General features: G+C 51.1%; 1 protein-coding gene across 1 annotated transcript in view; it reads left to right on the top strand.

Moving 5' to 3' along the window:
• LOC144944603 (tyrosine-protein kinase Src42A-like) overlaps positions 1-27,128 on the top strand; it is a 39,002-nt gene extending 11,874 nt beyond the window's left edge. The window contains 7 exon segments of the mRNA XM_078872909.1: positions 5,874-5,995; positions 6,556-6,719; positions 7,147-7,315; positions 9,363-9,521; positions 11,085-11,266; positions 20,494-20,650; positions 22,222-27,128. Coding sequence (XP_078729035.1) covers positions 5,874-5,995; positions 6,556-6,719; positions 7,147-7,315; positions 9,363-9,521; positions 11,085-11,266; positions 20,494-20,650; positions 22,222-22,433 — 1,165 coding nt within the window. The 3' untranslated portion in view covers positions 22,434-27,128.
• Positions 27,129-27,250: the final 122 nt, after the last annotated feature.

The following is a 27,250-nucleotide window of genomic DNA, read 5'->3' as shown; positions in this document are numbered from 1 at the left end:
TAACCTCCGTGCGTTTCCTGATCCATGTTCCCCTTTTCTGTCTCTCAGCATTCATCTATTCACGCTTTTTTGCACACTTCTCAGCTATTGTTGAATTTTTGTGCCAACGTTCTGATACCTGTCATGTCTGTATGTATGTATGTATGCATGTCTGTATGTATGTATGCATATATGTTGAACTTATTTTGCACCTTACATAGCCAGCCATGTTAATCAGTGAAGGACAACAAAATAAACACAAAGCAGTTTTAACGAAATGAGTTTTCAATCTAGATTTAAAATTGCATAGCTCCAAGTGGTTTTCTGATATCGGAAAGACGGACGTTATACAACAGGGGTCCCCAACCCCTGGGCCGCGGACTGTTACTGGTCTGTGGCCTGTTAGGAACCGAGCCGCACAGCCGGAGGTGAGAGCGGTGAGTCCGCACGTGCCCCCCCCCTTTATTTTATTATTTACCACTTCCGTCCGCGCCTCTTTCCCGCACTGCGCACTTGTCTCAGTCACAGTGTTGGTGAGCCCACAAGCTCTAACCCCTAGTAGCCAAAATGAGTAAAAAACAAACGTCGCTGGAGAGCTTCTTTAAAAAGGGGGAAAGACCCAATGATGACCCCCCCCCGGTCCGTGAAAAATTGTCTTCCACGAAACCGGTCCCTGGTGCCAGAAAGGTTGGGGACCGCTGTTCTAGAAGACCACAGAAGCCCATCTGAAAGCGCCACCCTCACGTGATTTCCACTTGTCCCTCCAATGCGCGTCTCAAGGTGCTTCGGCAGGGAGGAGGTGGAGGGATCATCATCATCACGATGCATGAGCAGATAGCCTCGTAGGTGTCCACTGCACATTTTGTAATTTGTTTCCACTTTCCTCTCTCTCTTGCAGCGCCACGATGGCTCAAGTAGTGGCCACATCCTTCTGGCACCAATCTTATATGTTGTCAAGCCATTCTCTGTTAGGTCTTTTAAATTTCTTAAAATTTTCTGAACTACACACTTTTAATTTTCCCGTTGTCAATCCTACATCTGGTGACCAAATAGTGGCCCTTTCCTTCTCATCACTGGCTGCATCACCATCAGGTCGTCTTCTATGATGCAACCTTTTCCTTCTACGAATATACGGTGATCACTCTTTGGGCCCAGCTCAGATGCGGCAGCATCCTTCTTTAGCCGGAGAAGTATACATTTTAAATATATCTTTTTTAAACTGATTATATTTCATTACAGTATTTAGCACAAAATGAATGTGCATTTGAGTAGCTAAACACCCACCTCCATTCAATGTATCTGCAAGTGTAGTAACAACAACACAAAATTGCGTGTGGACATCGGTACATGTGCGGGGGCATTCCGTAAAACCAAGCATGGTGAAGACATTCCAGTGATACGAGCGCAGGCTTGCCCCCCCATGCCATAAACCATCAAGGCGAAAACCCAGCCGGCTTCCCAAGTGCAATTCCGCAGGATTTACAGCGCTTTGTGAACGGCGGTCTGGTTTCTTGAAGCACCCCGGATCCGAGTCCCGTGGTCTGGCGGTGGGCGCACGGCGCGGCAAGTCCTAATATTTACATCGCCGTCGCGCGGGGCGTCTCACGGCGGTGTTTTTTTGTCACAACAACCATTGTCGCTTGTCAATGTTCTCACCTCCGCTCCTCCGCGGCCCTCGAGCGCCCATTTGTGCGGACTGGTTGGGCGGCAGCGGTGGAGTTTGTATTCGCGAAGCGTAATGACAGAACGCTTGCTGTTGGGGCGTCACCAGCCAATGATGATGGGAACTCGCCCTGGCTGGCGGCCGAGGTGGTGCGCGTACCGCGTAGCCAGGGGCGCAACTTCGGTTGGGGGGGGGGGTACGTGGGAGCGTCAAGGGACACACAGGGGCCCATTCGGCCTCAAGGGGGGAGGGGGGCGCATCAACAAAGATAAATAAAACAAATGCTCATCAAAAATTACTAAAAATAAATGTTCCAGCAATGAACCAGAAATGCCAAATAATTACGTTTTACGAAAAATACACGCACCGTGAAATGTCGTTACTGGCTTGTTTGCGAACTGGCATGAGCACGAAAGAAAAACGCACGATAACTGCATTGTGGGTATTGTAACCTTTAAATCTTTTTATTTATTAATTTATTAATACTGCTACTGTGACACCGTCTTCTAAACTCAATACCCGGTGCAACTAAACTTATGTAAATATGTCGTTGTAGCCTAACATATTGTATTGGGGAGGGGGGGTTAAAAAACGATCCGTAGCTATTGCAGTGAAAGTGAGTCTGGAGAAAGAGGAGGGAGGATTTCCACAGTCGGATCTTGAATAACCCCCCCAGAAATGGCTCGCAGCGCCCCTGCGCGTACCGCAGGTGTGGCGGCACCACGCAGTGCCAGATGAAGGTTCTTGTAGGCCCTAGGGCACTACTTCTGTTTCGCGAGGCCTTCAGTGATGACTCTCTGCAGTTTGCTGCTGCCCCCCCATGTTACTGCCGCCACCACCGCGGGCACTCGGCTTGTTTCACGTGGTACTTCGTCCAGCCGCTGGACAGGCCTCGTTACTGCTGATACGTTGCTCTTGGGATGCATCTCGCCACCGTGGGAACGAATTGTGAGGGTGGAGCGGTTTTTTTCTAAACTAAAGCTGATAAAAAAAATAACTGTCCTATCAACCATAGCACAACAATGCCGCCTTGTCTTCCCCTGCACCGCTGTTTATTGAGAATGAGATTGTGCGAAAAACATCCCTTGAAGATGTTTTTTTTATAATCTTGCAATGAAAAAAATGTCGAAAAGTTCATCTCCGGTGTTAATTTCTCTCACCTTATGAAAAAAAAACCCGATTGACATGACTCTGCCTCTTTGTATATACACTGTCCTATATATATAAAATATTCAAGAAAATATATTGGCTACATTTTTTTATCATACAAACAACAAAAAGAGATGGTCACATTTTGTTTCAGTAGGCCGTAGGCATAGCGCCGACTGTGGCCTATTGGGCAATACGGCCCAGGTGGGGTAGTGGGTGGGGGAGTGGGTGGGTGAGTGGGGGGAGTGGGTGGGTGAGTGGGGGGAGTGGGTGGGTGAGTGGGGGGAGTGGGTGGGTGAGTGGGGGGAGTGGGTGGGTGAGTGGGGGGAGTGGATGGGTGAGTGGGGGGAGTGGGTGGGTGAGTGGGGGGAGTGGGTGGGTGGGTGGGTGAGTGAGTGGGGGGAGTGGGTGGGTGAGTGAGTGAGTGAGTGGGGGGAGTGGGTGGGTGAGTGAGTGGGGGGAGCGGGTGGTTGAGTGAGTGGGGGGTGTGGGTGGGTGAGTGAGTGGGGGGAGTGGGTGGGTGAGTGAGTGGGGGGAGTGGGTGGGTGAGTGAGTGGGGGGAGTGGGTGGGTGAGTGGGGGGAGTGGGTGGGTGAGTGGGGGGAGTGGGTGGGTGAGTGGGGGGAGTGGGTGGGTGAGTGGGGGGAGTGGGTGGGTGAGTGGGGGGAGTGGGTGGGTGAGTGGGGGGAGTGGGTGGGTGAGTTGGGGGAGTGGGTGGGTGAGTGGGGGGAGTGGGTGGGTGAGTGGGGGGAGTGGGTGGGTGAGTGGGGGGAGTGGGTGGGTGAGTGAGTGGGGGGAGTGGGTGGGTGAGTGAGTGGGGGGAGTGGGTGGGTGAGTGAGTGGGGGGAGTGGGTGGGTGAGTGAGTGGGGGGAGTGGGTGGGTGAGTGAGTGGGGGGAGTGGGTGGGTGAGTGAGTGGGGGGAGTGGGTGGGTGAGTGAGTGGGGGGAGTGGGTGGGTGAGTGAGTGAGTGAGGGGAGTGGGTGGGTGAGTGGGGGGAGTGGGTGGGTGAGTGGGGGGAGTGGGTGGGTGAGTGAGTGGAGGGAGTGGGTGGGTGAGTGAGTGGGGGAAGTGGGTGGGTGAGTGGGTGGGTGAGTGAGTGGGGGGAGTGGGTTTGGTGGGTGAGTGAGTGGGGGGAGTGGGTGGGTGAGTGGGGGGAGTGGGTGGGTGAGTGGGGGGAGTGGGTGGGTGTGTGGGGGGAGTGGGTGGGTGAATGAGGGGAGTGGGTGGGTGAGTGGGGGGAGTGAGTGGGTGAGTGGGTTGGTGGGTGAGTGGGTGGGGGTTTCACATCACGTACAGTGAGTGAAAAAATGAACCCGTAAAAACAAAGTTTTTCACTATAAATCCTTTATATGCGTGGCGGCTAGAGTCCTCTCGTCCTCTGGCTTGAGATGGCTGCCACCTATGGGTCAGATGATTGCCTGCCACCATTAAGCAATTGGTAATTAAATATAAAAAAAAATCCTAAAAAGTGGAACATTTTGGAAAAAAAAATTTCACGAAAATAAATTGTCACGCACAACGAGTCTGTGTGCAAAATGTCAGCTCGATTGGATCACGGGAAGTGGGTTAAAAAACGACCGAAAGATTTGCACGGTCGTAAGCGCGCAAGCAAGCAAGCAAGTGAACTTAATATAAAGGATTTAAAAAGTATTTGGTCCCCTGCTTATTTTGTACGTTTGCCCACTGACAAATAAATGATCATTGCAACTCCACGAGGTGAGATCTTGCATGGAGCCCCAGGCCGAGGGAGATTGACAGTTCTTTTGTGTTTCTTCCATTTGCGAATAATCGCACCAACTGTTGTCATCTTCTCACCAAGCTGCTTGGCGATGGTCTTGTAGCCTATGCCAGCCTTGTGTAGGTCTACAATCTTGTCCCTGACATCCTTGGAGAGCTCTTTGGTCTTGGCTATGGTGGAGAGTTTGTAATCTGATTGATTGCTTCTGTGAATACAGAAGCAATCAATTAATACAGGTAACAAGCTGAGATTAGGAGCACTCCCTTTAAGAGTGTGCTCCTAATCTCAGCTCGTTACCTGTATAAAAGACACCTGGGAGCCAGAACTCTTTCTGATTGAGAGGGGGTCAAATACGTATTTCCCTCAATAAAATGCAAATCAATTTATAACATTTTTGACATGCGTTTTTCTGGATTTTTTTGTTGTTATTCTGTCTCTCACTGTTCAAATAAACCTACCATTAAAATGATAGACTGATCATTTCTTTGTCAGTGGGCAAACGTACAAAATCAGCAGGGGATCAAATACTTTTTTTCCCTCACTGTACAGGACGTACGTCAACTTCTTTCGCACCGTATGTAGCCAGCCGCGCTAATCGTAGGGGCGTAACTCGTGCGGTGGGAAATTCGTCACACCTCAGAAACTCGGTTGGTAAGCATGCAGTAGTCAGTGGATAAACATGCAGTAGTCGGTTGTTGAGCATGCAGTAGTCAGTTGGTAAACATGCAAGTAGTCTGTTGGTGAGGACGCAGTAGTGACGACGTTTAAACGCCTCCAGACGGCATGTAGGAGGAGGAGGCGGCGGCGGTGTCTCTGCAGACACGGGGCAGGCAGGCGGTCGGGGGGGGGGGGTTCTTCATGAAACGGGTTTTTCTGCGTGCTGCTGCTGCTGTGTACAGCCACTCCTTGCCTTCTGACCTGGGGGCCGTGGCGAGGAGATGGATTGGGGGCCGTGGCGAGAAGATCTGAATCAAGAGCCCCTTTTTATGCCGGAGCAATCCAATGAGCTTCAAAGCTCTTTTCAAACAGATGCTCCGCCCAGCAGAGCCGGGCACTTTGACCGGTGCAATCTGTCAGACGGTCGACCCGTCTCGCTCTGCGAAGCATGCAGACTCGTTTTGCCACCCAGTCATTGTCCTCTTTGAGTTCCCAGCGCCGGGTTTCTGGCCTTGCCGGCCGTGGTGCCTGGACGAGGCAACGGTCCCGCGTGCCCATTGAGGGACGGGTGCGTGGAGGCCAGCGGGGCGCGTGTGGCGGTTACTGAGCTGCGGGGAAACTCTCTCCCGCTCTCTCTTCCTCTCTCCAACTCTCTCCCCCCCTCTCTGTCCCTCTCTCTTGCTGCAGGTGGTTCTTCGGGCCAATTAAAAGAAGCGAAGCGGAGCGGCAGCTGATGAAGTCTGGCAACGTTCACGGCTCCTTTCTGGTGCGCCAGAGCGAGACGAGCGGACACGGATACTCCCTCTCAGGTGCGCCCCTCGCTGGCTCCCTTCCTCGCTCCCTTCCTCTCTTCCTTCCTCTCCTCTTTCTTCCTCCCTCTCCCTTCTTCTCTCTCCACACCGCAGCGTCACCCATCACCGTCCACCGCTCACGGCGCTGCTTGTGCGGTGAAGCAGCGCCATGAGCGGTGCTGCTGCCCCTCTTGCACCCCCCCCCCACCCTACTCGTGAGGCAGTGACGGCTCAGCCCCGGGATATTCCAGAGGATAACCTCCTGCAGGCTTCTTGAACTCTGCCTCACCGGTGGGCAACGTACAAATATATAAACGTAAACATAGCGTGTGCTGTTGGGTAAATGTCATGTGACGTCCCCCGTCATGTGACGTCCCGTGTGACGTGATATCTCAGTTTCGCTTAAGGAAAATCCCAATTTATAACAAATCTTATGACGTGAATTGTGCACGTTGTACGTGCTACGGATTAAATCGTCTTCATACCTCCTTGTCTCCGAGCTGGCGATCATACGACGGCAGATGGAGACGTTGCCTGGTAGCTGGAGACGTTACGTGGGGTTTTGTTGTCTCCCTCAGTACGCGATGGCGACACGGTGAAGCACTACAAGATCCGGGTGCTGGAGAAGGGCAGCTTCTTCATCACGCGACGCAACCAGTTCGCGACCCTGCGGGAGCTGGTGCAGAGCTACAGCCGCAATTCCAACGGCCTGTGCGTGACGCTCAACCAGTCCTGCCTGAAGGTGCGTGCAGATGTGTCTGTCCGCGCGCGTCTCTCGAGACGAGCCACGCATTGGGGTTGGGGAGCGAGGAACTTATCGAACGCCTGTTTGCACGGAACCAGATTTTAACGTCGTTGGTTCTCAAGCCTGCCTCGTTTATATTACTGCCCTTTGGAAGCAGAGTCTAACTCTGCAGGGAAGGTAAAGATCTCTTTTTGGGCCGCTCGTGGATCTAACGGGCGGAAGCATTGACTCTAATTTTTTAAATTCCCAACCGCTGTAAACATCGTGAAGAATAATAATCATAATCCTGCTGAAATGTAAACAGCTTTCTTGGCGGGATGGACGTGGCCACGGCTCCGCTTCCTCCGCGCGGAGTCCCCATCTTTTTTTTGCCAAGCCGCCAGTCGCTTTTCTTTCCCTCCTCCTCCCCCCCCTCCCGGTGCAGAAAGAGATGCCGCAGACGGAGGGCCTCTCGTCGGACATGGCCGACAAGTGGGAGATCCCCCGCAGCTCCGTGCAGCTGGTGAAACGTCTGGGCGCTGGGCAGTTTGGGGAAGTGTGGCAGGGCCTCTGGAACAAGACCACGCCGGTCGCCATCAAAACCCTCAAGCAAGGTGAGCCGCGGTTGCCGTGTTTGCCGCGACTCCTCCTCGACCGCGGAAAGTCACCCGAACGAAAACGGCTCGCGAAGGTTTATTACCTTCCAAAGTCTTTTTAACTATCGAAGCGAACCTGGCCATCGCAAATGATAGGTCACCGCGTGGAAATCTAGAAGCAGCCAAATGACTCTGAACGTGTGACGTTCATTCTAAATGTGGAGGGAAAAACCGGAGGATTCCGGAGGAAAATCCACGCGACCACGGGGAGAGAGAAACGCAAACTCCAAATATATAGCAGCAGGTGTCAGGGTCGGGATCGAACCCACAAACTCCTGCATACCAGGCGAGGGAATTAAGATATCCTAGCCGCCGTGATCATGATGAGAGAGAGAGACACACAAACTCCAAATATGCAGCAGGCGTCAGGATCGGGATCGAACCCACGACCTCCTGTATACTAGGTGAGGGAGTTAACATCTCCTAGACACCGTGGCGCCTCTCATAAATATTCTGCCACTAAGGCATTTTACCTCGTGCCCAGAGAGTCAACAGATTTGTCGCAGGCCACATGAATGTAATTTGGTGTTAAGTTAAACGCAAATAGGAATTCGATCTGATATAAGACTCACCGAGTTGGCGACACTGGGTGAGCGGCTTCCTCTGACAGGGTTTATATTGTGTCTATAAACCTCTGCTGTTTTTGTCAATCGGCCAAAATGCAGACATTTAACGATGGTTTCATATCTGTGTAAATAATTGCAGTCATGTTCTGTTTTATGAAACGAACTGCGATAAACCCAGTGACCTAGGTTTGATTCCTAGCCATGGCTGACATTGGTGGGGAGTGATATCTGAACTATGGGTCGAGCAGTTATATCTGTGGGACCTTTTTCCAGTATCTAAGATGATAAAAAATAAGAATATGTTTTACCCTTTCTGGCAATGAAACAGGTGTTAAGATGTTCAAACACCAAATATGTGTTGTTCGTGCAGAATCGATGCCTTCCAAAAGGTGTCTATTTGGTCTGAAGCATGCATTGTCTTTGTACTGTTTGCGTTTTGGCGTTCTCTGGTGGTGAGACAAGGCCATACAGAAGGCTGTCTCTGGTGTAGGCCAATCCGTTTCAAAGACAATGCATTATATTATCAGAGCGTGTTTGTTGGTATGTTTATTGCTACAGGCATGTATGGTTAATGCAGAATTGATACCTTGCAAAAGCTGTCTATTTGATGTTTGAACATCTGCACACCTGTTGTCTTGCCACGAAGGGTAAACACCTAGTCTTACTTGTTATTATCTTGGATACTGGCGAAAAGGTCCCATAGAACACTGCGATGTCGTCTCTGCTGTTTCCCTCAATTCCACTGCCTCCCTTCGCTTCTCTTCACTCCGCCTCCCCTCCGGCGTTAATTTTATTTCTCATTAATTCTCTCACAAGGGGCGCCACGGTGGGGCGAGATGTTAACTACCTCGCCTGGTATTATGCAGTTCGTGGGTTCGATCCTGACGCCTGCTGCTGTATATTTGGAGTTTGCGTGTCTCTCTTCCTGTGGTTGTGTGGATTTTTCTCCGGGTCCTCCGGTTTTTCCCTCCACATTTAGAAAAAAACATCACGCGTTTAAAGTATGTGGCTCCTGTAAATTTCCACACTACGAGCCACTGTTGCGCTATCATTTCTGACCAGGTCGCTTCAGAAAACGAGCCATGTATGTATTTCGAACTTCTTTCGCACCGTATGCAGCCAACTGTGCTAATCGGAGGCCTACCTCAGTGAGTTTTACCTGATAATTAATTTGTTATTAATCTCATGACGTGGGCTACCCATTTTGCCTTCATTTCCTTTGCGTTGATAGCAATGGCTCCCTTTCTTCAGTATCCCACTGAATATCTGTGAAAAAGAGCGTTATATAGCTCATCGGATTCCTCCAGTATAAACAAATAGTCTGATTCTGATCCGCAATCGTTACCACGAGGCGGCCTCGCAGGGCATTCCCTGCGAGGTCCTCCAGCCAACGCACGCTGTGGATCAGCGTCGCTGTGGTTCGACTGTCTGGAGTGCAGGGACCATGGACCGCGATGACTTCCTCAGGGAGGCCCAGCTCATGAAACGCCTGCGGCACCCCAAGCTCATCCAGCTCTACGCCGTGTGCACACAGGAGGAGCCCATCTACATCATCACGGAGCTCATGAGCAACGGCAGCCTGGCCAACTACCTGCAGAGTGCGTACCCTCTCTGCTAGGCCTATGGAGTGCGTGCCCTCACTGCTAGGCCTGTAGAGTGCGTGCCCTCACTAGGCCTACAGAGTGTGTGCCCTCACTCGGCCTGCGATGCAGTATTAATTTCCTCAATTTATAATTGATATTTGGAATGGGCCACCTCATGTGTGTCATTCAAAATCCTCCGAAACCCAACACAGCCATACAAATAGCCACGTGGCTGACAAGCGTCTAGCACGCCTGTTGAATCCTCACAACCAAACCTAGCAAGTTATGTATTCATCACTCAACATAAGCATGCTATAAGCGTTTTAATCATTGCCCACTTTGTGATCTATAACACTTGTAACGCACGTGTCGTTAGTTTGACCAATAACTAAATTGTAATTTTTGCATGCATGAGAACAGAGATGAGGTCATATCACGTCGTGCAATATCTTGTATCGTGCAATATCGTTGTGTCGCCAAGGTCGCTGCTCAACCATAGCTCTTACTCTGGCAGCGGTGTCTTGTTGCGAATAAACGAGCCCACCCTCTATCGCTGCATCCATGACTCAATGGGCTTTGCAAGCGATCTGCTCTCTGTATGGGAGGACCGATGAACTTGTGCAGTTGTTTATCACTGGGTTAGTTGGCAGGGTTGGATGCCGATGGCCGACCCAGAGCTCATTTACATTTCAAATCGAACACCGTCGCCGTGACTGCGTGACACAGCCTGTTCTAGATTCAAAGATTAACAACGGCAGACTCGTGTCTGAGATCATCAGCAGCCATATTTTCAGAGACATTGACGTCATGCAATACCATGATGTCATGCTGCAATGCAATGATGCGACACATACGTCACGCGAATGCCATAACATCGCCCCTCTTTTAAATAACGAACAATTTAACACGTAGGCTTTCGTGACCAATATCCATAATAGATTCATTTTTTGGGTTAGATCGTGTAGATATAAATGTGTTGTTAAACCTGCCACCACCAGACACAGCCAATTAGTAAGGTTTGTCACGTGAACAAACATACCAATTAGTTACTAGTGCAGCACACCGGTGTGTTGGAGAGTAAACCCACTTCAACATTTACAATTCGAGTACCGTGACGTTTCGCCGGTAATTACAACAACCAGCATCATCAGGCGACGGCCGGAATTGTGGAGAAATCCTCCTCCTGTTCCCATCTTGAATAGAGGGATACATGTAGTGTCGATCCAATCAGGTGTAGAGACCAGAGGTGGGGAGGGATGAATACAGGGTGCTTCAAAAAAATATTAACGATTCCGAGATTGTTGCAACAATACCACAAGAAATGTGCCTCCGGGCATGATTCCAGGCATGTGTTGACAATGATGGCAAGCAAGTGCAGACTCTTTGAATTTTTAAAGCTATTAACATTTGTTATCATGTTACAGTGTATTATCCATTCTTTTCCCATTACAAACAATAGACCCATAAGCACCCCATTTATTCATATAAATTACAATCCATATCCATTAACGGTGGGGTTATTAAGTTTAAACATTCAAACAGCCCACCAAGTAACACTTTTAACAATCGTTCACGCAGCCCCCGAGGGGAGGAGCCTGGACCTGGTGGAGCTGGTGGACATGGCAGCCCAGGTGGCGGCGGGGATGGCGTACCTGGAGGCGCAGAACTACATCCACCGCGACCTGGCGGCGCGCAACATCCTCGTGGCCGAGCACAACGCCTGCAAAGTGGCCGACTTCGGCCTCGCCAGGGTTATCAAGGTCGCGTGCTCGCCACAATACGACCCCCCACTCTCAATCAGCCGGTCAACGAGGGCCAAGGGCCCTTCTCCTGTGTGTGTGGGGGGGGGGGGGGGTTGTGTGAAGGCATGGGGAGGAGGGGGCCCGGGACCGCTTTTGGATTATCACGCTAATTTTGACTCGGCCATGGAACAAAGACAGTCGCTGCATTGCGCGGCGCTTTTTCAGATGCGCTTCCGCAGCCGTCTGCAACACCCTTCCTGCCTGCAACACCCTTCCTGCCTGCAACACCCTTCCTGCAACACCCTTCCTGCCTGCAACACCCTGCCTGCAACACCCTTCCTGCAACACCCTTCCTGCCTGCAACACCCTTCCTGCCTGCAACACCCTTCCTGCCTGCAACACCCTTCCTGCAACACCCTTCCTGCCTGCAACACCCTTCCTGCCTGCAACACCCTTCCTGCCTGCAACACCCTTCCTGCCTGCAACACCCTTCCTGCCTGCAACACCCTTCCTGCAACACCCTTACTGCAACACCCTTCCTGCCTGCAACACCCTTCCTGCCTGCAACACCCTTCCTGCAACACCCTTCCTGCCTGCAACACCCTTCTTGCAACACCGTTCCTGCCTGCAACACCCTTCCTGCAACACCCTTCCTGCCTGCAACACCCTTCCTGCCTGCAACACCCTTCCTGCAACACCCTTCCTGCTTGCAACACCCTTCCTGCCTGCAACACCCTTCCTGCCTGCAACACCCTTCCTGCCTGCAACACCCTTCCTGCAACACCCTTCCTGCAACACCCTTCCTGCCTGCAACACCCTTCCTGCAACACCCTTCCTGTCTGCAACACCCTTCCTGCAACACCCTTCCTGCCTGCAACACCCTTCCTGCCTGCAACACCCTTCCTGCCTGCAACACCCTGCCTGCAACACCCTTCCTGCAACACCCTTCCTGCCTGCAACACCCTTCCTGCCTGCAACACCTTTCCTGCAACACCCTTCCTGCCTGCAACACCCTTCCTGCAACACCCTTCCTGCCTGCAACACCCTTCCTGCCTGTAACACCCTTCCTGCCTGCAACACCCTTCCTGCAACACCCTTCCTGCCTGCAACACCCTTCCTGCAACACCCTTCCTGCCTGCAACACCCTTCCTGCCTGCAACACCCTGCCTGCAACACCCTTCCTGCAACACCCTTCCTGCAACACCCTTCCTGCCTGCAACACCCTTCCTGCCTGCAACACCCTGCCTGCAACACCCTTCCTGCAACACCCTTCCTGCCTGCAACACCTTTCCTGCAACACCCTTCCTGCCTGCAACACCCTTCCTGCAACACCCTTCCTGCCTGCAACACCATTCCTGCCTGCAACAACCTTCCTGCAACACCCTTCCTGCCTGCAACACCCTTCTTGCAACACCGTTCCTGCCTGCAACACCCTTCCTGCAACACCCTTCCTGCCTCACCCTTCCTGCCTGCAACACCCTTCCTGCCTGCAACACCCTTCCTGCAACACCCTTCCTGCCTGCAACACCCTTCCTGCAACACCCTTCCTGCCTGCAACACCCTTCCTGCCTGCAACACCCTTCCTGCAACACCCTTCCTGCCTGCAACACCCTTCCTGCAACACCCTTCCTGCCTGCAACACCCTTCCTGCCTGCAACACCCTTCCTGCCTGCAACACCCTTCCTGCCTGCAACACCCTTCCTGCAACACCCTTCCTGCCTGCAACACCCTTCCTGCAACACCCTTCCTGGCTGCAACACCCTTCCTGCCTGCAACACCCTTCCTGCCTGCAACACCCTTCCTGCAACACCCTTCCTGCCTGCAACACCCTGCCTGCAACACCCTTCCTGCAACACCCTTCCTGCCTGCAACACCCTTCCTGCCTGCAACACCCTTCCTGCAACACCTTTCCTGCCTGCAACACCCTTCCTGCAACACCCTTCCTGCCTGCAACACCCTTCCTGCAACACCCTTCCTGCCTGCAACACCCTTCCTGCCTGCAACACCCTTCCTGCCTGCAACACCCTTCCTGCCTGCAACACGCTTCCTGCAACACCCTTCCTGCCTGCAACACCCTTCCTGCCTGCAACACCCTGCTTGCAACACCCTTCCTGCAACACCCTTCCTGCCTGCAACACCCTTCCTGACTGCAACACCCTTCCTGCAACACCCTTCCTGCCTGCAACACCCTTCCTGCCTGCAACACCCTTCCTGCAACACCCTTCCTGCCTGCAACACCCTGCCTGCAACACCCTTCCTGCAACACCCTTCCTGCCTGCAACACCCTTCCTGCAACACCTTTCCTGCCTGCAACACCCTTCCTGCAACACCCTTCCTGCCTGCAACACCCTTCCTGCCTGGAACACCCTTCCTGCCTGCAACACCCTGCCTGCAACACCCTGCCTGCAACACCCTTCCTGCAACACCCTTCCTGCAACACCCTTCCTGCCTGCAACACCCTTCCTGCCTGCAACACCCTTCCTGCCTGCAACACCCTGCCTGCAACACCCTGCCTGCAACACCCTTCCTGCCTGCAACACCCTTCCTGCAACACCCTTTCTGCCTGCAACACCCTTCCTGCCTGCAACACCCTTCCTGCAACACCCTTCCTGCCTGCAACACCCTTCCTGCCTGCAACATCCTTCCTGCAACACCCTTCCTGCCTGCAACACCCTTCCTGCAACACCCTTCCTGCCTGCAACACCCATCTTGCAACACCGTTCCTGCCTGCAACACCCTTCCTGCAACACCCTTCCTGCCTGCAACACCCTTCCTGCCTGCAACACCCTTCCTGCAACACCCTTCCTGCCTGCAACACCCTTCCTGCAACACCCTTCCTGCCTGCAACACCCTTCCTGCCTGCAACACCCTTCCTGCAACACCCTTCCTGCAACACCCTTCCTGCAACACCCTTCCTGCCTGCAACACCCTTCCTGCAACACCCTTCCTGCCTGCAACACCCTTCCTGCCTGCAACACCCTTCCTGCAACACCCTTCCTGCCCGCAACACCCTTCCTGCCTGCAACACCCTTCCTGCCTGCAACACCCTTCCTGCCTGCAACACCCTTCCTGCCTGCAACACCCTGCCTGCAACACCCTTCCTGCAACACCCTTCCTGCAACACCCTTCCTGCCTGCAACACCCTTCCTGCCTGCAACACCCTTCCTGCCTGCAACACCCTGCCTGCAACACCCTGCCTGCAACACCCTTCCTGCCTGCAACACCCTTCCTGCAACACCCTTTCTGCCTGCAACACCCTTCCTGCCTGCAACACCCTTCCTGCAACACCCTTCCTGCCTGCAACACCCTTCCTGCCTGCAACATCCTTCCTGCAACACCCTTCCTGCCTGCAACACCCTTCCTGCAACACCCTTCCTGCCTGCAACACCCATCTTGCAACACCGTTCCTGCCTGCAACACCCTTCCTGCAACACCCTTCCTGCCTGCAACACCCTTCCTGCCTGCAACACCCTTCCTGCAACACCCTTCCTGCCTGCAACACCCTTCCTGCAACACCCTTCCTGCCTGCAACACCCTTCCTGCCTGCAACACCCTTCCTGCCTGCAACACCCTTCCTGCAACACCCTTCCTGCAACACCCTTCCTGCAACACCCTTCCTGCCTGCAACACCCTTCCTGCAACACCCTTCCTGCCTGCAACACCCTTCCTGCCTGCAACACCCTTCCTGCAACACCCTTCCTGCCCGCAACACCCTTCCTGCCTGCAACACCCTTCCTGCCTGCAACACCCTTCCTGCCTGCAACACCCTTCCTGCCTGCAACACACTTCCTGCAACACACTTCCTGCCTGCAACACCCTTCCTGCAACACCCTTCCTGCCTGCAACACCCTTCCTGCCTGCAACACCCTTCCTGCCTGCAACACCCTTCCTGCAACAACCTTCCTGCCTGCAACACCCTTCCTGCCTGCAACACCCTTCCTGCAACACCCTTCCTGCAACACCCTTCCTGCCTGCAACACCCTTCCTGCCTGCAATGCCCTTCCTGCAACACCCTTCCTGCCTGCAACACCCTTCCTGCCTGCAACACCCTTCCTGCCTGCAACACCCTGCCTGCAACACCCTTCCTGCAACACCCTTTCTGCCTGCAACACCCTTCCTGCAACACCCTTCCTGCCTGCAACACCCTTCCTGCCTGCAACACCCTTCCTGCCTGCAACACCCTTCCTGCAACACCCTTCCTGCCTGCAACACCCTGCCTGCAACACCCTTCCTGCAACACCCTTCCTGCCTGCAACACCCTTCCTGCAACACCCTTACTGCAACACCCTTCCTGCCTGCAACACCCTTCTTGCCTGCAACACCCTTCCTGCAACACCCTTCCTGCCTGCACCACCCTTCTTGCAACACCGTTCCTGCCTGCAACACCCTTCCTGCAACACCCTTCCTGCAACACCCTTCCTGCCTGCAACACCCTTCCTGCCTGCAACACCCTTCCTGCAACACCCTTCCTGCCTGCAACACCCTTCCTGCCTGCAACACCCTTCCTGCCTGCAACACCCTTCCTGCCTGCAACACCCTTGCTGCAACACCCTTCCTGCCTGCAACACCCTTCCTGCCTGCAACACCCTGCCTGCAACACCCTTCCTGCAACACCCTTCCTGCCTGCAACACCCTTCCTGCCTGCAACACCCTTCCTGCAACACCCTTCCTGCCTGCAACACCCTGCCTGCAACACCCTTCCTGCAACACCCTTCCTGCAACACCCTTCCTGGAACACCCTTCCTGCCTGCAACACCCTTCCTGCAACACCTTTCCTGCCTGGAACACCCTTCCTGCCTGCAACACCCTTCCTGCAACACCCTTCCTGCCTGCAAAACCCTTCCTGCCTGCAACACCCTGCCTGCAACACCCTTCCTGCAACACCCTTCCTGCAACACCCTTCCTGCCTGCAACACCCTTCCTGCCTGCAACACCCTTCCTGCCTGCAACACCCTGCCTGCAACACCCTTCCTGCAACACCCTTCCTGCCTGCAACACCCTTCCTGCCTGCAACACCCTTCCTGCAACACCCTTCCTGCCTGCAACACCCTTCCTGCCTGCAACACCCTTCCTGCAACACCCTTCCTGCCTGCAACACCCTTCCTGCCTGCAACACCCTTTCTGCAACACCCTTCCTGCCTGCAACACCCTTCTTGCAACTCCGTTCCTGCCTGCAACACCCTTCCTGCAACACCCTTCCTGCCTGCAACACCCTTCCTGCCTGCAACACCCTTCCTGCAACACCCTTCCTGCCTGCAACACCCTTCCTGTAACACCCTTCCTGCAACACCCTTCCTGCCTGCAACACCCTTCCTGCCTGCAACACCCTTCCTGCCTGCAACACCCTTCCTGCCTGCAACACCCTGCCTGCAACACCCTTCCTGCAACACCCTTCCTGCCTGCAACACCCTTCCTGCCTGCAACACCCTTCCTGCAACACACTTCCTGCAACACCCTGCCTGCAACACCCTTCCTGCCTGCAACACCCTTCCTGCCTGCAACACCCTTCCTGCAACACCCTTCCTGCCTGTAACACCCTTCCTGCCTGCAACACCCTTCCTGCAACACCCTTCCTGCAACACCCTTCCTGCCTGCAACACCCTTCCTGCCTGCAACACCCTTCCTGCAACACGCTTCCTGCCTGCAACACCCTTCCTGCAACACCCTGCCTGCAACACCCTTCCTGCCTGCAACACCCTTCCTGCCTGCAACACCCTTCCTGCCTGTAACACCCTTCCTGCCTGCAACACCCTTCCTGCAACACCCTTCCTGCCTGCAACACCCTTCCTGCCTGCAGCACCCTGCCTGCAACACCCTGCCTGCAACACCCTTCCTGCAACACCCTTCCTGCAACACCCTTCCTGCCTGCAACACCCTTCCTGCAACACCCTTCCTGCCTGCAACACCCTTCCTGCCTGCAACACCCTTCCTGCCTGCAACACCCTTCCTGCCTGCAACACCCTTCCTGCCTGCAACACCCTTCCTGCCTGCAACACCCTTCCTGCCTGCAACACCCTTCCTGCCTGCAACACCCTTCCTGCAACACCCTTCCTGCCTGCAACACCCTTCCTGCAACACCCTTCCTGCCTGCAACACCCTTCCTGCCTGCAACACCCTGCCTGCAACACCCTTCCTGCCTGCAACACCCTGCCTGCAACACCCTTCCTGCAACACCCTTCCTGCCTGCAACACCCTTCCTGCCTGCAACACCCTTCCTGCCTGCAACACCCTGCCTGCAACACCCTTCCTGCAACACCCTTCCTGCAACACCCTTCCTGCAACACCCTTCCTGCCTGCAACACCCTTCCTGCAACACCCTTCCTGCCTGCAACACCCTTCCTGCCTGCAACACCCTTCCTGCCTGCAACACCCTTCCTTCAGGAAAATGAGGAAGCCACTGGGACCCGTGCAATTTCAGATCATCGTAAGATTGAAAACGCTTATATTTTTTTTAGAACTGATTTTTGTATTTTAGTTTGTTGTTCTGGCCCCCCATCACCTCCGATTACACAGTTGGCCACGTACGGTGTGAAAGAAGTTTAATGTGCACAGAGCACATACTCACCGCTGATGTTAGTCGGTACCAGGAACTAAACGCAAGATTGTTGGGTGTCATAGCACAGAGCGCAAACCACTGGGCCACGGTCCTACCTTTCTCTCAAATTGTAAATGTTGTGGGTTTACTCTCCAACAGACTGGTGTGCTAAACTAGCAACTAATTGGCACGTTTTTTTTACGTGACAAACATTACTAATTGGCTGTGTCGGGTGGTGGCGGATTAACAACACATTGATATTTACGTGATTTAACTCAACAAAAAAACCTTTATTACGGATCATATTAAATCATTTTAGTTTTTCCGCTTAATCTGGCTTGTTCCAACTGATTGACATGTGACACAAACAGTTTGCAGGGCTTGTCCCAGGGCAGAGACAGGTGCCTGTTCAGGTGACTCCAGAAGCTGCTCCGTGATTTCGCCTTCCAGGCTGTTTTCTGGCTGCAGGGTTCCAAATGCAAACTCCCTCATCTGATCTCGATTTGAAGTTTTCGTGACTGCAGGGATCCATACTCTTTGGTTCTTTCGGTAAAGTCATATAATAAATTAAATCACGACGTTTCGGGCGCAACACAAGCGTCCGTCATCAGGTGGGACAACCACAGCAAGAGACAATTGCTGAAGTGGGAAAAAGGGGCTGCAGCAACAAGAGGCCATATAGGCATCTCATTGGCACGATGCCAAGAAGCACGATTGGGGCGCCCATTAAATAGCTTTTTGGGTCTTTCCCGCTAAAAATAAATAAAATCTAAATGTCAAATCTAAAATGGCAGCAAACAAGGTCCCTTTGCTTTACAATTATTTTTCGTGAGTATTCTAAATTTCGGTAATGGGTTTTGTAAAGTTTAACACGTAGGCTTTCGCGACCAATATTATCCATAATAGAGGTTTTTGGGTTAGATCGTGTAAATATATAAATGTGTCGTTAAAACCTGCCACCACCCGACACAGCCAACTAGTAAGGGTTGTCATGTAAACAGAACGTGGCCAATTCGTCACTAGTACAGCACACCGGTGTGTTGGAGAGCCAAGCCACAACATTTACAATCTGAGTACGGCGTTTCACCAGCAATTACAACTAGCTTCATCAGGCGACAGCTAGATTTGTAGAGAAGTCTTACTGTTTCGTTCCTTATATAGAGGCGTAGATGTGTTGACCACCCTTCTGCGCTCTTGCACAATGATGGGGGGGGAGGGATTACTGAGGCAACGTACATTATGCATGTGCATTATGCGAGCCCTTTGAACTTGTCCTTCCTGTCTATTGTGTTTATTAAAATAGCCCTACCAACGGTAATCCCTATTGAAGTACGCTGCCCTTTGTAGGCATACATTTAAATAATGTGATACTTGATGATTCGCTTCCACGCAGCACCAAGACGGTAGCTATCCGAACGGTTAAAGTTATTTTGATTTCTTTAAATTTCGATAGATTCTCTAATTAGTCTTGGCCAGTAGTAGCTAGTTTTGCACAAAACTTCAACATTAGCAAAATCAATTGTTCTGCTACTGCTGACAGTTGCATTTGCCAGAATTTAATATTTCTCTGATGTTCTTTTAGTCTCGTGCTGATCATTCGTCCTGATTGCCCAACATAACATTTTCCACACGTGCAGTTAATCCTGTACACACCTGCGGTTGATAGCTTCGGTAATACAGCTTTTGTACCAGATATTAAATTTAGTATTTTATGTACTCTGACTTGGATGTTTTGTTTTTCCAAACATCTGGCGAGTTTATCAGTTACTCCCACAATGTACGTTATTTTGATCGTTTTATTTACTTGGGCAGTTTCAATGCTCTTGTTATTTGATTTGGTTTTGGTATTCAATGCCCTGTTGATTTGTGTATCATTGTCACCATTCATTTGCAGAACTTCTTTAACATGTTGAATTTCACTTCTCAGACTGTCACCATATGACACTTTCTTTGCTCGATGAATGAGCATCTTGATAAGAGCAGTATTCTGTACTGGGTGATGGTGTGACTGCATTCAGATAGGCGTCAGTATGCGTTTTCTTTCTGTAAACGCTGTATTATTTTACCATTTCTACCCCGTCCGAGCAAAATATCCAGAAATGGTCGAGTTCTGTCAGCTTCCACTTCCATGGTGATCTGGATGGATGGGTTTTGCGAGTTGAGATTATTTATAAATGCGTTCAGTGTATCTTTGCCATGTGGTCAGACCACCAACGTGTCATCCCCATATCTAAACGAAGCAAATGGTATTAGTGTGCTTGAAGCTATTGCTTTTGTTTAAAAATCTTCCATGTACAATTTCGCTATCACAGGCGACAAAGGAGAGCCCATTGCTGCTGCTCCTTTTTGTTTATAGAAGTCACCTTGCCACAAGAAGTGTAATATTTGCCTTTTATAACTTTCCACGTGATAAGCCACTTAATTGAGCTATCATTTGTGATGGCCATGCCGCTTCTGAAAAAGCGCTCTATAGCGCAGTGGGCCCTTACCTGGTAAAATAAACAAAATTATTTCGTTTAGAGTGTTAAAAACAAAAACCATATTTTTATATTACCAGGTAAGGCCCACTGAGCTATGCAGCTCTTTGTCAGAAGCGTCCTGGCCACAAACGATAGCTCAACCAAGTGGCTGATCACGTGGAAATGTGTCGCAGCCAGATACTCTAAACGCGTGTCGTTGATTCTAAATGTGTCCCTCTGTGCTTCCTCAGGAGGACGAGTATGAGGCACGGGTGGGCTCCAAGTTTCCCATCAAGTGGACCGCGCCGGAGGCTGCCAACTACAACCGCTTCTCCATCAAGTCCGACGTGTGGTCCTTCGGGGTGCTCCTGCACGAGATCGTCACCTACGGCAAACTTCCGTACCCAGGTGCGGCGCGCGCGCGGGGGCTTTGGAGGCGCGAGGAGGGTGCGTGGGTGTGGGGGGGAATGGGAATGCTCGCCACGCAAGCTGGGACACGCAACAGGCCTTGCGGTCAACAAAGAGAGCAATCGCGTTGCTAATGCTGGACATTTCATGGCAGATTTATTTGCTTTTCAATGTTTTTTTTTATTATTACTTGGCAGTTCAGATGTGACAGACAGCCTAGTCAAGGGGGATGAATTAACTCGTGCCTCAGAGCAAGAAGGGCCTGTCTTCGATTGTAACACTGTGCACAGTTTGTATGTTTTCGCCCCGTTCTGCATGGATTTCCTCTGAGTTCTTCTGAAGTTATTTTTCCAGCTAAAAACCACACACACACAATGTAACTTGTATTATTTTCTTTCTACGTGACTTTACCGAAAGAACCAAAAAGTTGTATTGGACAAACAACCCAATGCTGAAAAATACCCTGCAAATTGCTCAAAAGTGTAGCAATAGCGCCCCCGACTGCACAGACTTGGCAGGGCCCTCCTGAAAAAAAACAGCATGAGGCCTGCCTGAGTAAACGAGCCTAACAACAATAATAAATTAACATCTGACGCTTCAGTAATTGCCAATACATTCACGGTGAACAGACGCTCTCATTCACTACACGGGTCGGTGTCCAGGTCCATTTCACGGCGGTGTCGAGATGTTAACAACCTCGCCTTGTATGCAAGAGGTCGAGGGTTCGATCCCGACCCTGGCACCTGTATAATTGCACATTTTCCTCCTGGTGGCAAAAGATTTTTCTTCCGGGTCCTCCGGTCTTTCTCTCCACCTTTAGAATCAACACGCGTTTAGAGTATTTGGCTGCTATACATTTCTACGTTATAAGCCACTTTGTTGAGCTATCATTTGTGGCCAGATCGCTTCTGAAAAAGAGTGATATAATTCAGTGGGCCTTACCTGGTAAAATAATGTAACATTATACCGATTGTACGTATTGTGAGTAAACTTTAGTTTTGTACAGCGTTCCCTCGTTATTCACGGTGGACGTGCTCCGGAGATGCTTGTGAATGGAAAATTTTGGAGATAATGATATTGGCCTACAAGAATAATTCTTTTAATTAATTATCTTAAATGAATACATAAGCTATTAAATACATGAAAATTATCATAATACAAAAATGTGGTTATAATAAACATAAAGTGAATTAAAATAAATATGAAAGTATAAAACATATATATTTGATTAATTAACTTACCTTAAATTATGATGATGCTATGCATCATGCTACACATCATCACTTTCTATCTCACCGCTTTATCTCTCATCACTTTATTTCATCACTCTCTCTCTTATCCCTTTATCTCTCATGTCACTTGATCTCATCACTTTCTTTCTCTCTCTGCCTCGATGCAGCAGTTGTGCTGAGTTCCCGATGCCATTCGCGGATAGCCAAAAATCGCGGGCAGCAAGCTCGCAAATTAACAGGGGAACACCGTAGCGGCGGTCCGTCGTGGTAAAAATGTCACACGGTCTGCGAGGAAAGGCTTGTCCGCTGCAGCTAGCGCATTGTTCCCCTGCATCACAGGCCAGACCAACGCGGAGGTGCTGGCCGCAGTGGACCGCGGCTACCGCATGCCGTGCCCGGCGGGCTGCCCGCAGGCCTTCTACGACCTCATGCTCGAGTGCTGGAACGTCGACGACCAGGCGAGGCCGACCTTCGAGACGCTGCAGTGGCAGCTCGAGGACTTTTTCAGCCAGGAGGGCACCAACTACACGGAGGCCGGCGCGCTCAGCTAGACGCCCGCTGCACGCGCAGCGTCGCCGGACTCCGAGGGTTGGACGGTCACACGAGGGGTTGCCGCTCGTCGCGGTTTTCCCACAATGTGGTCCTCTCGTTGAGGCGTCTTCACAGGATGTTTTTCTTTGTTGCGTAATAATACACCGCCCAAGACGGATGTATTTATGTTTAGTTCTCCGATCTTCTGGTATTGAGATATACGGTAGTCCCTCGGTTAACAGTGACATCGGTTAACAGTTTTCCGGTTAACGTTTCGCCTCCCATAGCACCCCACGGTTTCGACTTAACGTGAACATTCTGATTAATGTCATGTGTTTACGTTATCCACGCGGGCGACAATTTCGGCCAATCAGAGCGCCCGTAAGTGGGGCTTAGCCACGGCCTCAGCCAATGAGCGACGCCCATTTATGAGCGTTAAGAACTCGACTGGCTTTGTTTACATTGTAACGTTTTCTGTTTTGGCAGTGGAAACAGCTCTCTTGCAGACTCACATAATTCCTATATTCGATTAACAGTTATTTCGGTTAAGAGTAGTTTTCGTGGAACGGATTATAGACGTTAACTGAGGGACCACCTGTACTTTTTATGCTATGCCCATGATATATCCTGGGTGTTTTTTTTTACTTCAGAGGTGGCAACTATGAACACACACACGCACACTAGGTTTTTCTTCCTGCTTTTTTTTTTAAACAAATAAATCCTACCAAAACAAGTTACGATGGGAAAGAAACCAGCCTATGCAAGCATTTGAACTGGCTCTTCCCCCAATTTAAGGTGGCACATTCCTCATCAATATCGGGGTGGGTTGCACCACCCACCTTGGGCACCCACAGGTAGAAGTCGCAGTGGAGAGTAGCGGATCGCTGGTGCTTCTCTCCGCGTGATGATCATTCACGATGGTGGCAGACGTGGGGCTGCGAAACGTTGGCCACGTGGAAGCCGAGTGCTCTGATGATAGAAATTAGCTTTTACCTGATGAGAAGTTATTGTATTTCAGGGCCAGGATTATGTGCCAATATTTTAAGTAAAAACTTTAGGCAGTATGCCGCTACTGCCAAAGTATGAATGGTTAGCACACGAGACTTACGATCCAGGTCACCGTATTGATCTCCTGGTGTGGCAAGTTGAGACAATTGTCAAGTTTCTTAAATGCCGCTGCTTCTGTCCACCCCGCGGTATAAACGGGGTACTGTACACCAGAGTTATTCGTGTGGTGGGGTAAAGTGTGGGAACCTCCAACTGTTGTTTCCCAAGACGTCTGACCAGCGTGGAAGAGTAGGCCAGAATTCCCTCGAGTGGGGATTTAGAGCTGCCTCTGGTGGAGGCCCTGCCGCCAGCAGTGGCGTGAGCAAGCAATTGCAGGGCTGCACCTTTATCTTTTTACTAGAGGCGGGGAGAAAAACATCTAAATGTAATTTCCACACAGACCTTTCATTTATTTGAATCCTCTCGTTGGAGCTTGGAGCAGGTTGGTGTTTTGTGCATAGCACGCTGTATGCACTATTTACCATGAAGCATGGGCCACTTAACTCCGGTATTCCCTCCCTCTGCCTGCATTTCAATGAATTGTCACTATCCGGGGTCGTGATTCGATTGAAGAATCAAAAACAAAAATGTGCCTCGTATATTTTTCAACCATCTCGTTTGTTTTCACATTTCTTCCATTTTTTGTCGAGTTGCGTTTGTGCCCGTTCGTGTGTATGTGAAATGGCATGTTTGCATAACTTTTTAAAGAATAGATTATTGCAGGAATCAATTTTAATCGACGATTCATTGCATTGCGACGTGCCTAATTTAGAAATAATAATACAAACTACATGTGAAATACACTGGCGTGTATTTAACTGAAAACTGCACTTGTGATCCACTACTCTTGACTCTGCCAGTCTTTAGGTACACTTTATGCATTTACTGGGCCCGTTTTACACCGACCTGTTTACTTTTGCCGGTAACGTGCCCGTCTGCCGTTGGCTTTAGCGTTTTAGTTCCGAGACCTCGTGTACCAAGTCTGCCCGTGTCGCGTGCACCCTGCGTGTCGAGATGCACGGTGCATTGTACCCGAAAGGACCCTTGGGCTTGCTTCATGATGCAGAGCGCGTGAGGAATTCGCAAGGGGAATGCTTCGAGGCCGAATGGCGCTTTACGGGCTACGTCGCTTTGTCACGGTTAGTGCTGGAGGAGCGCCTCTCCGTGGGTTAACGCCTTTGCTGCGGTCGCTACAAGCAGAGGCGATTCGGTTCTCGAACCGTGTGACCGCAGGGATCCCACTGGGATCGCAGCTCGCTCGTTCGTCCCGGTACGCGTGTCCTGTGAGCACGTTGAACTTCTTTCGCGCCCTACGTAGCCAACCGTGCTAATCGGAGGTGCGGGGAAGGACGGAAAACTTAACGCAAAAGGCGTACCGTTTAGTGTAAGCAAAGGAACGTTTAATGGTTGTAGAGTCCAAACGTGTTTTGAGGATAGCAATTCCTTTCACATGCAGTGCTAGCTGTTGAATACAATGCGTCCTGTGTGCGCGTTGAGCCTTTGACCAAGTCGGCCTGAATGCGCCCGATCGCATGGGATCTTGGAAGATAAGCGGGATTTGAGCCTGGATAGTGTTGGATGGTGGCCACCGTTACAAAACAGGTGCTATGGGCTGATTCTGCGGGATTCTGCGGGGTTACACGGTGGGCAGCAGAGGGCAGTACAGCACAATCCATTGCTATACTGTACTCCTCGCCCCCCCCCCCCCCCGCGTCTGCGCTCTTTCAACCCACACAACCCGCATGGCCCGTATGGCACGGGGAGGCCCTCGTCCAGCAGTGGAGTGACACAAGGGCTACGTGCACGCGCGCCCACGTGTTTCTGCAAGAGAGCGACCCGGAGTGTGGTGCACAGCGCTCACCCCGCTGCGTGCTTCCTTGCGCTGTCGTTTCCAGCACAAGCTACGGCGGCGAGATGTTAACTCCCTCGCCTGGTATACAGGAGGTCGTGTGTTCGATCCCGACCCTGATGCCTGCTGTATGTTTGGAGTTTGCATGTTCACCCCGTGGTCGTGTCGATTTTTCTCCGGCTCCTCCGGTTTTCCCCCCCACATTTAGAATCAACATCACGCGTTTAGAGTATTTCGCTGCTATACATTTCCACGCGAAAAGCCACTTAGTTGAGCTATAATTTGTGGCCAGGTCGCTTCTGAAAAAGAGCCGTATAGCTCAGTGGGCTTTACCTGGTAAAATAAAGATAGGTGAGTTTTAGTTTATGTCACTTGCCACTAAGTGACAGCTGGCCATCGGGGCCCTGCTTGACACACAGGGACGCAACACCGCCTGAACTGCACTGCCTTGCCAATCGGGAATGGCTGCAGCAGACGTGCCATCTTGCAACAACAATTGCATACATCACCGAGGAAAATATGTTACGTCATTAAATGTCGTTGCCAATATGCTTTTGCAAAGCATGCGCTGGTTAAGCCCCGAGGGTTAGCATTAAGAGTTATTGGGCCCACTTCACGTACACTTTGCTCGCGCTTTTCCTCAATTATTTCACCGAGCAGTGCAAATTTTACCAAAAAAAAGTTATTTGAGAACGGCTGTCGCGACGGTGCTCACACACTACCAGGGAGACGGAGTGCACAACGTTGACCAATCACGTCGTATATAAGTAACCAAATAAGCAGACGATGTGCCTCCTTTCACGTATGTTCCTCCACATTTTAAAAAAGTGTTTTATTTACACATCCCATCATCCGTGTGCAGCCTTCTGGAAGTGCTGAATTTCAACAGCATTGGTTTGATTTTAAACTCTGTCGGTTTTGACGTTCAGTATCTCGTCAGCAGTCAGGCTTTCTTAAACTTGTGAACTGACAGATGTTTAACACGTAGGCCCTAGGCACCAATTTTGTTCATGATAGATTGTGTAAATGTGTTGTCCACCCACCTCCACCCGACAGACAATTAGTAAGGGTTGTCACGTTACCAGAACGTGCCGATTAGTAACTACTTCAGCACACAGGTGTATTGAGAGAAAATCAACAACATGTTAGGTAAGGGCTGTTTCTTAAAAACTAAATACAACTATGTATATGTATGTTGAACTTCTTTCGCACCATACACAGCGAACCGTGCTAATCGAGGGTGTGTGCGGGAATGACAAACTAAACACAAAAAGCAGTTCTCAAGAAATTAGTTTTCAAACGCTATACCAAGTTGGTGCCATTGCTGGACTCGACCCCAATTCCACCAAGTTGGTGGTTGCTCCGGTGCAGAATGAGGTGGCAGAACACACGTGTCTCAAGGGCAAAATCGGCCGCTCGTGCATTGCAAACGGAGTGGGGACGATATCCCCGTAGAATCGGCCGCCTTTCACTCAAAACGGGACGCAGTGACAGCCAAAAAACCTCACGAATCATGAATCGGGCCCACAGACCTTGGAATAAAGACTATGGGATCTCCGGCTTGTTTTAGCTCCGGCTCTTTAACGTTACTTGAATCCTTTGCGAATGCCGTCGATCTGTAGTGTGTGCAGAGACCGCTTCATCAAAACATCTCAACACTGAATCCTAATACACACTTTGTGCATTAAACATACATTACTGTAAACGTGATGAATAATTGCTATTTTTGTTAAGTCATTGGTACTAACTATATTTTGTCTTATTAACAGGTAAAACTTGTTATCTTGTGCACTTTGGAAAAATAAAGTGTTTAAATTTATTTTATTACTGCGTAATTGTGGTGATGGGTGTGTCTGATTGTCTATCAAATTTGTGACAAAATCCAGATTTTCACCAAAGCTTCATGGGGTGTGGAGGAGGGTGGGGACGGTCCTCCCAACA

The sequence above is a fragment of the Lampetra fluviatilis genome, chromosome 2, assembly GCF_964198595.1.
Source record: "Lampetra fluviatilis chromosome 2, kcLamFluv1.1, whole genome shotgun sequence".
Lineage (NCBI taxonomy): Eukaryota > Metazoa > Chordata > Hyperoartia > Petromyzontiformes > Petromyzontidae > Lampetra > Lampetra fluviatilis.
Note: the sequence above shows the minus strand (reverse complement) of the source record. Positions and strands in the feature narration are given on the sequence as shown.